Raw genomic sequence first — 16,097 nt, forward strand, 5'->3', positions numbered from 1 at the left:
AGTGAAGACCTTTTCCAGCTGGCGCAAAGGACTTCCCTGGACTTGCTTTAGTGAGCACGGGCCCACGCCTCCACCACCAACAATCCGGAAAAGTTATTTACTCCCTCTCTCTTGCAGCATGCCCCGATGCAAAAAATGCCAGGGCCTTGCAAGGTCCCCGAACTTGACCTGGCCGTGCTGCGTAAGCTCATGCCGCCGTTCCCACCCCCGTGCTTTCTGGTGGCCCTGCGCTATAAGCAAGGCCACAAAAGGTCACCGGACTCACTTATAGTGCAGGGCCACGGCAGCCCCCCTGCCCCACGCTTAATTGCAGCTTACTTACCTCCTCGGAGTCGGCAGGCAGCAATACAGTGCCAAACAGGAAAAAAGGTAAGTGGGTTTAGATAGGGTTCTTAGAGGCGGGCGGGGCAATTGTGAGGTAGCCAATCAGTGAGTGGTGGACGGGGCTAGGATAGTGCAGACAGGCAGGGGGAGCGAGCAATGGAGCGGCTCCTGGACGGGCAGGGGGAGCGAGTGAGCGAGTGAATGACAGGGGCGGGGCAGGAACTTACTTCCGGGTCCATTGACCATCCGGTTCGCCCGATCCGGTGAGAACCAGCAGAAACCCATCACTGGTAAGAGATCTCAGAACCACTGAACTATATCTTTCAGAGATCCTGGAGCACTGGGGAACTACCAGAGGACTGAAAAAGAGCTGATGTGGTTCCCATCTTCAAAAAAGGGGAAAAAACAGATCCAGGAAACTACAGACCTATCAGCCTGACCTCAATACCAGGAAAGATTCTGGAAAAGATAATCAAGCAACGAATTAGCAAACACCTAGAAGTAAACAAAGTAAAAGCCAACATGGGTAGCATGCCAGACTAATCTTATTGCATTCTTTGACAAAGTGACAAAATTAGTGGACCAGAGGAATGCCGTCGATATAGTTTACTTGGACTTCAGTAAGGCATTTGATAAGGTAGACCATAACCTACTACTAGATAAAGTAGAAGAATGTGGGTTGGACAGCATCACCACCAGATGGATTTGTAACTGGCTGACCAACTGCACTCAACATGTAGTCCTCAATGGAACTGCATCTACATGGAGGGAGGTATGCAGTGGAGTACCCCAAGGCTCTGTTTTGGGCCCAGTACTCTTCAACATCTTCATCAATGATTTGGATGAGGGAATAAATGGGGAACTCATCAAATTTGCAGATGACACCAAGCTGGCAGGAATAGCCAACACTCCAGAAGATAGGCTAAAGATACAGAAGGATCTTGACAAACTTGAACATTGGGCACTATCTAACAAAATGAAATTCAATGGTGAAAGAGTAAGGTTCTACATTTAGGCAACAAAAACGAAATGCACAGGTACAGTATAGGTGGTACCTTGCTCAACAGTAGTAACTGTGAGAGGGATCTTGGAGTCCTAGTGGACAACCATTTAAACCGTTTAACCAGCAGCATGCAGCAGCTGCCCAAAAAGCCAATACAGTTCTTGGCTGCATCAACAGACGGATAGAATCAAGATCACGTGAAGTGTTAATACCACTTTATAATGCCTTGGTAAGGCCACACTTGGAATACCGCATTCAGTTTTGGTCAACACGATGTAGAAAAGATGTGGAGACTCTAGAAAGAGTGCAGAGAAGAGCAACAAAGATGATTAGGGGACTGGGAGACTAAAACATGAAGAACGGTTGCAAGAACTGGGTATGTCTAGTTTTATGAAAAGAAGGACTAGGGGAGACATGATAGTAGTATTCCAATATCTCAGGGGTTGCCACAAAGAAGAGGGAGTCAAACTATTCTCCAAGGCACCTGAGGGTAGAACAAGAAGCAATGGGTGGAAACTAATCAAGGAGAGAAGCAACTTAGAACTGAGGAGAAATTTCCTGACAGTTAGAACAATTAATCAGTGGAACAGCTTGCCTCCAGAAGTTGTGAATGCCCCAACACTGGAAGTCTTTAAGAAGATGTTGGATAGTCATTTGTCTGAAACGGTATAGGGTTTCCTGCCTAGGTAGGGGGTTGGACTAGAAGACCGCCAAGGTCCCTTCCAACTCTGCTATTGTATTATTGTATTTAACTTCATTTGTTGTTGACAACTGGATGAGCACTCATCTCCATTTCAAGGCCATGAGCCAGAGCTATCTGTAGATATTTCCATAATCATTTGGCCAGCATGACATTATGGAGCACTTTTTCCTATTCACGAAACTGATACCTATTCATCTACTTGCATTTGTATGCTTTCAAACTGCTAGGTGGGCAGGAACTAGGCAAAGATGAGCATTCACCCCCATCATGCAACCCTTGGACCTCAAACCTGGTTGTTGGGTCTCCAGAAATAGGCAAAATTTCCTCAAGAAATAGGCAAATGATTAATTTCACTGCATTCACAATATATAGTTGATTAAATTTTTTAAAGTATCCATTATGATGGATTTGTTTATAGACTTATAGTATATCTATGAATATAAGATATATACATTGAAGGTTTACAGTACTAATAAAAAGGCAAATAAAAAAGCAGAATTATCATTTTATTTATGTAATCTTGCATGGATTAATAAAAAGTTTTAACTCCTTCCTTTCTTGAATAAGTTTGTCCATTTTTTAAATCTCCGTGTGGGCTTTACTAGTATAGTATTATATTAGTGATATTAATTTAATTTACTCATTTGTTCATTGGGTTTATAGATTTCTTCATTCCTAAGTGACACCAGGTAACTTACATTTAAAAGATGTTACATTTTACAACAGTGTCTGGGAATGAAAACTCCATCACTGCAGGAAAAAGGTCCAACAAGGCCTAGATTTCCATCCTAACCTCAGGCCTTGGAGCCAGGTTTTCAAAAACTTAAGAAACAAATGCAGAGGGGGGAGCCATCTGGCTCGGGGGGGGGGGAGAGAATGTTGTTCCAGAGGACAGGTGCTGTAACAAAAAAAAAACATGCTTCGTGACTCCCTATGAATGACATTGTTTGATTAAAGAGAACTGAGGCTTGCTGACTCTGCTGAATTTAATAGATGGACAGAAAAGATTGGAGACATAAACATTTTAAAGGTGAGAACAAACAGCTTGAATTGCCTCTGGAAGGCCCAAGCCACTACTGCAAAGATATGGGTAACAAATCTACCATTGTCATGCCACTATGCCCATTGTAGACTAATTGCAGTTCTGAATGATCTTCAAGGATAGAGAGCATTACAGTACTACATTTGTGATAAGATTATATATTCATTTACATATCTTACTCTGATTTGATATTGATTTAATAGAAAATGTTGATGTCCTTTGAGTTAAGGAATAGCAAACTTTAATGCCATGTTAAGTATCTGTTTTAAAAACCAAAGGTAATAATGAGAATTCTGTTTAATCACTGAAATGCATTTTCCTAAATTGAGCAATGACTACTAGTTCATAAGTGCAATGACAGTTCATCCTTCTACTCTTAATATAGATTAAATGCAGAATTTTCAAAAGGCAGTTAATCTGTTGATACAGTACATTAACATTTTTGTTTAACAAATGCATCTAGTAAAATAAAACTAAGAATATATCTCAGAGGTTTTGCCTGAGGGGTTTTCCCACCCAGCTATATTTACAGATATAGCTATAATTTTATTTTTGTATTTAGATTTGCAATACTTTAATTATTAGATGTTAAGTGGATTTAATTATCAATGATTCTCTGGCTTGTGAAAGAAATAATCACCATCATCAACCAGATCATTTTTTTTTCTGGCAGAGAGAAATAACATTTGCGGCAGCTCATTAATACGGATTGGCAGAGTTTAATGCCAACTGATGTGGAGGATTATTTAAATGGGTCCTTCCGGCTCACTGCCAGCAGGTGCTGCTGTAGGTACAAGAGAAGAAAACAATGAAATCCATGAGGGGGAAAAACAATTAAGGATAGATGGGGGTGGAAGAACTGAAAAGAGAGAAAGGAAGAGGGAGAGAGAGAGAGGAGTGAAGTTGAAAAAAAATAGTCATCAAATGTAGCACTCATTAAGCATTTGGAAAAGCTGTAACCCATCTCCCTGAGGGAATAAAAAGAACAGTGCTTTTCACAATTTATCCAAACCAAATGCCTTTCTTGTTTCTGTAGCTGCAGTGGAATTATCAAATTATAAAACTACATATCATAAACCTAAGAATCTAATGCTATGACATAGCACAGGCTTGTAGAACCATTCCATTTACCATACTGACTGAGGTAGTAGTTCAAGTCACAGATCACCATAAATTGTGAGAAAATAAATAGAAGAAAGGCAGCAAAATTAGGTCTTTGATTTAATTCAGTTCTGTGGGTGTATTTATCTATTGGGTCATCACTTTGTACATGGGTATTGCAAAATGAAATTTGAAATATGTTTTACAATTATGATACTGTTTTTCAGGTTGCAATGCTACACTAACCCCCCAAAGAAAGAATAAGTAGGTCGCAAAAAGGCTAAGCATCTTAAAGTAAAAACATGAGTCTGAATTCTCTTTTGACACTTTACTCTTTTTCACAGGGGTAAAAACATACATCTGAAAATATTGTGTCTATATTTTCAAAATATAGATTGCTGGAAATACAATGTGCTAAGGTTACAATAGAATTATTACTTTAAATATGAACTTCACATCCCCAAACTAATTTTCAAAGGGAACTTAAATACTTTTCAAATTAAAAATATGATTTTAATACAATATAAGCCCTGGAAGTTCATATGTCAGGGTGGAAATGTATGGCTCTGATGAGTAAGACACAGGCAAATTAAACTCCTTCAGCATTGCTTTTAAATAATTTTTCAGTAAAAATTGTAGTAAAGGAAGTTCCATTATTCAAACAGAATAAGTTCAAATGGAACTTACTTTCTTTTTTTTTCCAGTAATTTTTATTGTTTTTTCTCTTTTCAACATATGTTACAATTGTTATGTCAACCTTTTGTACATTACTTACTTTCAATATTATTCCAATCCTTACAATATGATTGAAAAGCCAATAGTACAAATTATAAATAATGACAGAATAGCCATAGGTTTGTAAGGCTCAAATACTTGATTTTATGTGTTCAGCACTAGGAAACAAACAGCCTGAATCATAATTAATGTTTGCATTTTTAGTATTGGAAAATTATGGTCAGAAGATTCTTATATATCAACCAGTATGGCATAATTGTTAAAGAACTGAATTGAAATCTGTGTTACATTCACACATTCCTGTAAGCCTAAAAATCAAGACTCTGGTAGCTTTTCAGATTAACTAATGTTATAAAAGTCAACTTTTATCTCACAAAAATTTATTCCTTAAATAAAATTCATTAGTTTCACATATGTTACTAGACTATTTTTTTACCACAATAGGCTTCTTTGCTCCTATGGTATTAATCAATGATTGAAGGCTATCATGAGAAGAAAATGGAAAGGCATATATCCTTGAGGATATAAATAAATAGATATTAATGAATACTTGTAAGTAGCTAAGAAGAAATGGAAATCACATATTTTGAATTCTTTTAGCATGAGCAAATACAATGCCAATCATCATAACAAGGATACAAGCTAGAATTATTCAGTTATTAAAAAGCTTTCTAGATGAATTATTTTGGAAACAAGGTTTCCATTTGTTTCTCTCCATGTCACAATGAATAGGGAGTGTTGATTAAATAATTTAAGGTTAGGGTGGACAGTCTATAACTTATAGATCCCAGGTAAACCTAGCCCATTTTGCAGCAAACCACCCATTTTTGGCTGTACAGACCTGCATAATTGTGCTTGTGCATGCACGCGCACACACACGCATTTTGAATAACCTACCTCAAGACCTGTTTATTTTTAAAAGTTGAAAATGTGTACTGAGCAATATAACATTGTATTTTTATGTGATTAGAAGTAGTCTTAGTTTATGCACAACAATTTTAAGGCTCATGTTATGTGTGAATTTGTGTGAATTTGTTACTATCTAGAATGTTTTCTCACAATCTTTTGAAATGGCTGTCAGACAACTTGATTAAAAAAAGATGTCTAAGAGTAACAAGCTCATTGTTTTAAATGGTAACTTACATCTTGTAAATCAATGTATTCATCTGAAGAATTAAAAAAGAATCTACAAGAAGATGGACTTTTTAAAAGAGTTTATCAATTTGTTTTGAAATTAAGATCTCTTCTTTAAATGAAATAATTTTTCTTCTCTTCTAAATTATTGTTTTAAATGATACAAAGACTCCTTTGAATATTACTTCTGTTAGATACTTCCTCTAACTACAGTGGTTTCCACCAAGGTCCTCTGTTCCGGCGGGAACAGAGGTTTAATCCTATTGGTCGAAGCTCCCTATAAAAGGGATGCTGTCAGACTCAACCTTCGCTGGATTGTTCTCACTTGTTGTACTTAATAAAGAGCTGTTGTTACCATTAAGCCTGTGTGTGCCTATTCATTACCCAATCTAACACTGGCGATGAAGGTGGGATTGGAAGGTAATGAGGCGAACTGAAAGAGTGTAGCAATCCAGCAAGTACATCCAGCCCGGAGCTCAGCGTGGCTTTGAGCAGCCATTTTTGAGGGCAAACTCAAAACACCCTCTGAACACAAAATGGCCATGCACGCCCCACCGATTCCGTATGACCCAGTCACTGAGCATTGGGACTCATACATGCTATGATTTGACTGCTTCCTCAAGGCAAATGACCTCATGGGCCTTTCTGAAGGCCGCAAGAAGAACATGTTCCTTGGATACTGTGGCCAGGAAGTGTTCGAGATGGTGAAAGACCTCTCTGAGCTGACACCGCTACAATCAATTACCTGGTCCATTCTTCAGCCGACGTTGAGGACCCACTATGCACCCAAGCCATCCAAGCATGTTCGCCAGCATGAGCTTAACATCAGAAACCAGAAGGAGGGTGAGTCAATTAATGAGTACGTTGCGGCGCTCCGCAAGGCCGCAGCATACTGCGAATTACAAGACCTGGACAAGCTGATTCTGGACAGCATAATTTGCGGCATATGGGACATTAATCTATAGAGGAGGTTACTTGCTAAATCTAACCTCACTCTGCAGATTGCCTTGGACGAAGCCAGGGCATCCGAATCAGCCATCAAATCTACTGAGACTCTGCAGCACCAAAGCTCTATACAAGACGCGCAAAGAGTACATGCATACATCGCGAGGCTGCAGAGTCCAAGAGCTCAGAAGGCGAAGAAGATGACAGCTGCCGCATGTGCAGTAGCTGCACCCAGCTGGCGCGCAAATTCAAGCCGCGTCTCCCGCCTTGCACTAGCTGTGGAGGTGACCATGCCACATCAGCTTGCTGTTTCCGCGATGCAACTTGCCAGCACTGCGAGCGAAAGGGACACATCGTCAAGGTGTCCCCGAGCGAATTCCCTGCCATTGCCTGGCAGCCTAGAAACCCACCAAACCGCCAGCAGAGGCCCAACCAAAGGGCCTGGCAGAAGCCACCACGGGGTTCAGAGGGCGACAATGGAGTCACCTACCACACACCAAGCGGCCAAGTCCGCACCAAGCAGCCAAAAAAGCTGGAGGTCACAGTCCTCATCGAGGACTCTCCATGTGAGAGGGAGATCGACATCGGGTCATCGCTGACCATCATACTACCCTAAAGCAGGCTATCCCTAGCCTAAAGAAGCAGCATCTTCGCACCCCTGACATCTGCCTACGCGATTACCAGGGAAACTGGGTGCCCATCGTGAGCCAAGGCACCTTCCAGGTGAAGTTCAAACAGTTCAGCGGGAAACTCCCATGACAGCGGTCAGCGGCAACCTGTAGAGCCTCCTAGGGCTAGATTGGTTCCAAGCCCTGGGCCTAAAGGTGACCGGTATCAATGCCTTGAAAGACAACGGCGCTGAAGCCATCTTTAAGGAGTTTGAGGACGTCTTTGGCACCGGTCTGGGTAAGTATGTGGGGACTCCAATTTCCTTTAGTTTGAACCCCAACACAGCCCCAATAAGGCTAAAACCCAGGAGAGTACCTTTTGCTCTCCGCCCCAAAATTGACAGGGAAATTGACAAGCTCGTAGGCCAGGGAATCCTAAAGCCCTGGCTAATCACGCACGCTGGGAGACCCCTATAGTGACTCCTGTCAAATCTGACGGGTCTGTCCACATCTGCGCGGACTACAAGTACACAATAAATAAAGTGCTACAACAAACCGCCTACCCTGTACCCATTGTACAGCACCTCCTTCATTCATTAGGCCCTGGAATATTTTTCGCAAAATTGGACATGGCTCAGGCAAACCAACAATTGTCTGTAGATGGCACTACAGTAGAGGCCCAAACCATTGTGACGCACAGGGGTACATTCAAATGTCACCGCCTGCAATTCGCCTTTGGTATCGCCCCTGGACTGTTCCACTATTTGCTAATTCAGCACATCACAGCCAGTGCCACTACAGGGGGAAGTCCCTCCGAGCTCCTCATGTGTCGCTGGCTAAGGTTCCACTTAGACTGGCTACACCCCAATTATTCTGCCTCATCGCCCCCAGATTCAAGCAAGATTCGGACATTTAGCATAGGGGATTCAGTATATGCCCACAGCTATGCCAGGGGAACTCTGTAGATTCCTGCCACAGTGATAGGCATCACCAGCCCTCGTTCTTACTTCCTAGAGCTCAAGGACGGTAGGAATTGGAGAAGGCTTATTGACCAACTCTGTGGCTGCCTCTCTAACTCCACTCTTAGACAACCAGAGGTAACTCCTGCATGAGTTAGCCAAAGCCCTATCCAAACAGAGCAAACACTTACTCCTGCCACAGCCAGCTCAAGCCCGAGGGTACCGGGAAACTTATCTGGTTATGTTGCAGGCCCGCAGCGAGCTCCGAGCGAACCGGCTCTAGAAGCTCCAGCCGCGGCCTGTGAAAGGTTCCAGGAGCTTCCACCAAGCGGAGCTGTGGAGCAAACAGGTCCGTCCAACTTGTCCATGGAAACCCCTCCTACTGAACTGCACAGGTCAGGCAGAGCTACCCAAAAGCCCGCCAACCTGCATGACTATGTAACAAGTAGGATTGTTCCATCCAAGAGGGGAGGGGTGTTAGATATTTGTTCTGACTACAGTGGTTTCCACCAAGGTCCTCTGTTCTGGTGGGAACAGAGGTTTAATCCTATTGGTCGAAAGGTCTGACAGCTCCCTATAAAAGGGCTGCTGTCAGACTCAACCTTCGCTGGATTGTTGTCACTTGTGCTTAATAACGAGCTGTTGTTACTGTTAAGCCTGAGTGTGCTTATCCATTACCCAATCTAACAATTTCAATATAGTTAACTTCCCTAAATTGTGTTTTTGAAGAAATTGTGTGCATACTGGATTAGGAATAGGCAATTCTAATTTGTTTCTAAATTAGAAACAGTATTCCAAATGTGTCTCAAGCATCTTGCTTGTTATTCAACTCCATTTTATTTCATGGCCCTCCCAAACCTCTCTGCTAGTGTATTTTTCTTCTGACAAGGATCATGATGCTCTGAATATTTTTATTTGCATTAAAACAATATTGATTTAAAAAAAGCTTGGCATATTCATTTTTGCCCTTCAGAAAAATCCTAGAGCTACATGCTAAATCAAAGTTTAAATAAATTCTAGAGCAAACCACTTTCTGCAACACTGCATGCCCATTTACTCACCAGCAGTCAAGGATCCCTTGACATTTTTAGACTTGAAGTTAGAGAACTACAGTTTCTCTTATTCTGGGAGTCAATGAGTTTTACATATTAAAATGGAATGCTACACAGGTTTTTGATTTTTTTAAAAAAAAATCAGTTGTCCCAAATTCCCAGTCCAAATTAATAATTCATTTTACTTTGAGGGTTTCTTCTGGCTGAATAAATTCTTGTTACGTCTCTCCTGTTTCTTAAGATAATTTGCAATGATAATAACAATACTAATAAGAATGTTGAAGGCAGCAACAAAGAAGTTAAATAAAGTAAAAGTGGATAAAATTGCAAAGTTAGTGCTATCCTTAAATAAGCATGTTGTATGTGCTTATGATATTTACACATATGAAGGCTAGCTATTGAGTTGCAATACATTATATAATTCTTCTAGATTTATTATTTTAAGTAAATATTAAGTATTCTTTTCAGCACTAGTGTCTCTAATCTTTTAAAAAAAATAACGGAGAAAAGACAAGAGAAAATAAATTCAAAAATGCATTAGGGGCAGATCAGAAACTATCATTCATTTTTCTTTTAAATGAGTAAGTAAAAGCCCCAATGCTCTTGGAACAAAATAATATCTAATAAAATTTTTATTTCTGAAAAGGTGGGTTTTCTTTCTTTTTAAATGTAGATATAGATTATAGGCAATATTTTGTCATGCCAAGCGAATAGGAATTTCCATTAGGTAATTGTCATGAAGTATGTCTCACACAGGAAAACCACTGCAATGCTGATGTTGTGTGGCATTGGCCAATCTAGTTTCAACTCTATCCCACAACATTAAGAATGACTTTTAAGTAAATGTACAGAATAGTACAAAGCTCTGTGATCTGACTATCGTTACAGAGAGTTTTGAGATTTTGTTAAGTTTCTATGGCAGAGATCATTAAGAGTCTGGGAGCCAGAAAGGCAAAATATAATTGTTATATTCCCTCATTGACAGTCCTAAAGTTTTATCCTGAAAAATCAAAAAATCATATATGGCATATGCCTTCCTTATCATTACAGAAATGTTCTATTACATGTCTATTACCACTATTAGATTTAACATTCAAATGTAAGCTTTTAGCCTATTAACAAAAAGCGAGCAATCCAGAATGAAAGTGATGACACAAGAAGTGACAATAGATTTCTTTAAAAAAATAGTTTCTCAAATGATAGTATTTATATAACAAGAGAGATCTAAGCAGCATATGTAAAGGAAATGAATGTTGCTTTTATTGTTAAAAAGTTATATAAAAATATACAAAAGTACAACCTTTAGTACATTTTAATTATTTTATTAACAATATATTTGTGCTATTATTGTCCCTTGGATTGTCTACTTGTCTTGTAGATCATAGGATCTATTCTATTATTTGATGTATTTCTAAAAGACTAAGTCTTATATTGCAGTGTGAGAAAATTATGCAAAGTGGTAAATTCATGGGTAGAACTATATGATTTATGATTCAAATAATTAAGATAATATAAATTAAATGGGACAAAAAACAACAACTGAGGTCTCAAACATGGTTTATTATCTGACCAAAATATAACAAAGGTATGGAATATCATCCTTGCCTCAATACAAACTTACAGCTGCAGAAATTAATGACAATCCATTTACAGTAAACAAATATTTGCCTCTTAACAGAGCAATGTTTTTTTTAAAAAAATCGCAGGGTTTCAACATGTACCAGAAAAAAAAGAGTAATTTCCATTAAATCAAGTGAAAAGGATGTAGTTTTAAATAATATGACTTTGTCAACTCGTTAACATTTCCAACTTTAGTAATTTTTAGTTCAGTTCTCTCCAAGCCATAAGCATGGATTAATCTTAAAAGTGTTACAACAGATGAGAAAGGACTTCAAATTTTAACAAGTCCACATATTTAGTAAAGCTGCCCAAGTCTTATTGTGGACAGAATATGAAGTAGGAAGCAGTTGGACATCTCCCTTGGGTGTGTTCAGATGTATTCCAAGGATATCAATAAATAGCCTTCTCATTTCAGTTCTACCTTATTAAATTGGTTTGAGGCACTTTGTGAAAAAGATAGGAAAAGGGGAAAACATCCAGAGATGTCTAATTGGGTGGAGGGGAGGGAGGGAGGGAGGGGAGACAGGAAACCACCAGGCAAACTATGGGAGGGGGAATGATTTCAAAGGCAAAAGTGGTCAGATCATAAGACAGAATGCCAATATAAATGAGAAATATGTGCTAGAGTGCAATGAGCATAAGGAAGGCTTAAGCTGTTCCTCCGCCTTCTCAATCAGAGCTTTACTCATAGACAAAACTCCCTCCCTCTCTCATTCAACTCACTTAGGCTGTCCTCCTCCCTCATTTCTCTCTGCCTATTTCTCAGCGTGTGCTTTGCCTACAGCGCGACAGAGTCAGACTTCTCTCACTGACAGTCAAAGACATCATTTGCACTTAGTGAATTCAAAGAGGGACCTTCCAAACCAAACTTCACCGAAAACTTTTTGTTCTTCCTGAAGAGAAAAGAGGAATCAGAAAGGGGAAAAATCCAATTGAGTGAAGAAGTAATTGTGGGGGAAGAAAAGCCTTGCCTTTTTAAAAAGGAATCACAACAACTTTTGCTACAAGGATGCCTTTGCTTCTGACTAGAGGATTGGTGTTGTTATTTTGCTGGATTATAGCACAGAGTTTTCCAGCCTCAGGATTGGAGGGGCATAGTTTAGTTTCTGATTGCCCATCCTGTGCCCTTGGCACTCTCTCCAAGAATGTGCCCAGTTCCCAGCCTGAGATGGTGGAAGCTGTAAAGAAGCATATCCTGAACATGTTGCACTTGAGAGACAGACCTAACATCACTCAGTCAGTGCCCAAAGCTGCACTTTTAAATGCTATCAAGAAACTCCACGTCGGAAAAGTGAGAGAGGATGGCAATGTGGAAATAGAGAATGACATTGGAAGAAGAACAGAAAAGAATGAATTGATGGATCAAACATCTGAGATCATAACGTTTGCAGAATCAGGTGGGTACTATTGAAAGTGGGGGTGAAGAGGGAAGCACAATGTTGTTAGAATTGCAATTAACTTTTCTTTGTAGTTGTTACATTCTAGACAAAGTGGTGGGAAAGTAGAGGGCAAAAGTGTGAAGGAATGTGGATCTCTAGAATTCAGCCTTGATTGCAGATGTTTTATTTATACTTATCAAACTAGCCAACAAGTGAAGTACAAGCATCTAACATTTGGGTTTCAATATTAAGAGGTGAGTACTTCTTTCCCTACTTGAGAAAAGAACTGATCAGTTCTAACCAGAATGAGATAGTAAATAGGCAAATGGGCTAGGAGTGTTCTTTAAAATGGTGTAAGTAAAGAAAAACAGTTGCAATCAGTTTCTAAATTAACTCACTGTAAAATCTGTCAAGATGAGGAAAAATATTTGTTACTCAGTTCCTAGCAAATGTTCAGGGCAGTAAAAGTGTTAACAACTACTTTCAGAAAACCTAGTACTAAGTGGGGCAAATAGTTGTAGGCAATCCAAATTGTAATGCTGACTTTTGCACAGTGGGGGGAAAAACAAAGCAAAGAAAGATGGTAGTCCTAAGAGTTCTCTGCCAAAGAGTGCAACTTTGATGGGGTGCATTTTCAACTACCGATACTTATTTTTCAACTTATTTTCAACTCCTGCAAACAGGTAATTATTTCAGCTGCTATTAAATGATAAACATAAACTTTACCATTCAATGTATGAATTATCTTTATATGAATTATCTTTATCTTTAACATTATTATGTTTAACCTTTGTACACACACACACACACACACACACACACACGTTCATATGTGTTCTTGTGCCCAAACAGTCATATATTCAGACTTACCAATAATGAGAAATTAAAGAATCACAACTTAAAACTTTCTGAAAATTAATGCTGTTCCTTAGTGAAAGCACTTTTCAGTGATATCAAGGCAGCTTGCAAGGAATCTCATTGTTTTGCTTAGCTCAACATATGGTAGTAAAAATATGCATAGGCACTCTGAACATTTTTGTTTAAAAGTTTGTTGGAGCAATATAAACAATTAAGGCAACTCTCTCAGAGTTTCCAGTTCTGAAAACCTGTTGACTCAGATGTTCTGTTTGCAGAAAAAGACATGCAGAGAAGCATGTATGGTTTAAGAGCAGACATTCCTGCTGATAAATGGCATGATTTCCCACTGTATGGTATCCTTGGTATATATGGTCAGTGTAGCACTTACCAAATTGCAACTCCCCCCTACTCTACCCCAGCTTGCCTGAGAAGGGTTTGCAATGAAAACAAAGAAAAATGACTCATTCTCTCCTTTTAAAAGGTGATTGGAAGTGATTTTACTCCAGTGGTTTTACTCTATGAAGCAGTCAGAAACAGGGAACTTGATAGACCATCTGATGGGCAGACACTGCATCCAGTTACCACAGAACTCTCTCTAAGACAGATGGAATGAACTGTGGTTTCTTGACATTGTGTGAGTTCTAGAGGTTTGTACTGTTTCTGCTTAAAACAGGCTCCAAAGGCAACTGTGACATGCTTCAACTGTGATGCACAGTCCAATTGGCTTAAAGAATCACATGGTTAATATTTGTTATGCCATTGCCCAGAAAGTGGCCAATAATCCAGCAACTCATTATTTCTTTCAACTAGAACTTACAAATGTTCAAATTATGATGATTTATCTTTTGTAGGAGCAATCATGATTATAATTATGTCAATGTTATATTTGTCACGTTATCAGTTCTGACTAGAGTTCAGTATAGCAAAAGCAGGACCCCCCCCCCAAATCCTGAACTTTCCTGAAATATATGTTGTTCTATTCAGATTATAGAACATAACTTCAAGCATAAAGACCTTCCTCAAGAACATTCATCTTTCTTCACCAGTTTATTCCATGCTGAAATGTGAAGGTCAAGGAAAGTTTTGTTGCACAAAACAATATTGCATAATATTCAATTTATATGCTGATTATAGCCCTCTTGTGGTTATCAGTTATCTTTTTAGAACTCATTCTGAAAATGATAAGAAACAAAACTTTGCATTCAATCATAAAGGAAGTTTATAGAATATGGAGCTGTTGAAGTGTACAAGTAGAAGTCAAAACTTGCTTTAGGTTATATTTAAAAAATAATTGAATAACATATGATAAATTTTCTTTACCAGTATTTTGCTTGTTGTTCTTGAAAGCAAAAGTAGAGAATAAATGAAAATGAATGGAAACATGCCCTCAGTTTTGTCAAACTTAAATTATGAAAATAACAGCAATATAGTTTCTTTTCTTTTTTTAATTTTTGAAAGCAAGTTAATTTAATAAAGTTATCTCAGTGGTTTCAAAAGTATTCTGAGAAAGTTTCTAAATTATAGTTCATAGAGCTCTCATAAATACACGCATCCTTTCTGAACTGAGATTAAGATCATTTGAAGGGGGGTGGAATAAAAGGCTCAGAGGCAACTTTCTAGATGAAATAAGAATTGGACAATTTCAAAGTCTGATATACCAAACTCATACCAAAGTACAAGTTTTTTCTGATCCAAGAGACCAGGTAAATTCTTGGCAAGTGTTGCTGACAATCCAGATTGCTTTTTGTTAAACTAATAATAATAAACAAATAGGAGAAAATATGGCAATACAATTACATTTATTATAACACAATTAACAAAAGATATTTGAAATTACATAAAGCTTTTTCACTAGTAAGATCAGATTTACAGTCAGCTAAAATGTATTTTAAATTGTCTTTGGGAAGCAGGAATGACTATTACTGTACTTATCAAGAATATCACAAAAGTGAATATTGCTGCAATAAACTTTGGTAATCTAGCTAACACCCTAAATTTGACAGTCAATGACTAACAGCTCCTGGACTGTGTTATATACTGTTGCATTTATAATATGCTATTGGTAATTAGAAAGCCACTGGTGTAATGGTTAATCAAGCTATAATCCAGGGGAGTTTTAGTCCTTCCTTGGGCACAAAACCAGCTGGATGACCTTGGGCTGGTCACTTTATTTCAGCTCTAGGAATGAAAAATCTCCTGGAAAAAACAACAACCCTGCAGGGACTTGTCCAGGTAGAGTCTGAGAATCAGACATGATTGAACAGAAAAAAAATGGTAATTCAGTAAGCAATTTTTTTAAAAAGTTGTAAATGACAATTATGGGTAAGGGGGAGATGATATTGACATTCTAGTGATAATGATCAACAGGTAATCAGGAATAAATGGAAATGGTAACTAAATTTATACCAACTTTGTCTGAACCTGAGCAGGTATACTAAAAATAAATGTCTTAATGTTTTCAGAGGTTATCTCATGTATATTTTCCACTTCCTTGACATCTGACAGAAAATCTCCAAAAATAAAATTTAATGATTTTTTAAAATAAATTTGCAATGAAGTATTGAAAGAAAGCAATGTATTAACGTTTCAGATCCATTCATTTAAAAAAAAAGGTTTCCAGTGGTTCATTTTTTA

At 38.5% G+C, this 16,097-nt stretch overlaps 1 protein-coding gene across 1 annotated transcript in view; it reads left to right on the top strand.

The window, feature by feature from the left end:
* The first annotated feature begins 12,188 nt into the window (after positions 1–12,188).
* The window catches only part of INHBA (inhibin subunit beta A), an 18,492-nt gene continuing 14,583 nt past the window's right edge, over positions 12,189–16,097 (top strand). The window contains exon 1 of the mRNA XM_081932216.1: positions 12,189–12,623. Within this exon, the coding sequence (XP_081788342.1) occupies positions 12,236–12,623 (388 nt within the window). The 5' untranslated portion in view covers positions 12,189–12,235. The remainder of the gene's footprint in view (positions 12,624–16,097) is intronic.

Source organism: Natrix helvetica (assembly GCF_964273705.1).
Source record: "Natrix helvetica genome assembly, chromosome: Z".
Lineage (NCBI taxonomy): Eukaryota > Metazoa > Chordata > Lepidosauria > Squamata > Natricidae > Natrix > Natrix helvetica.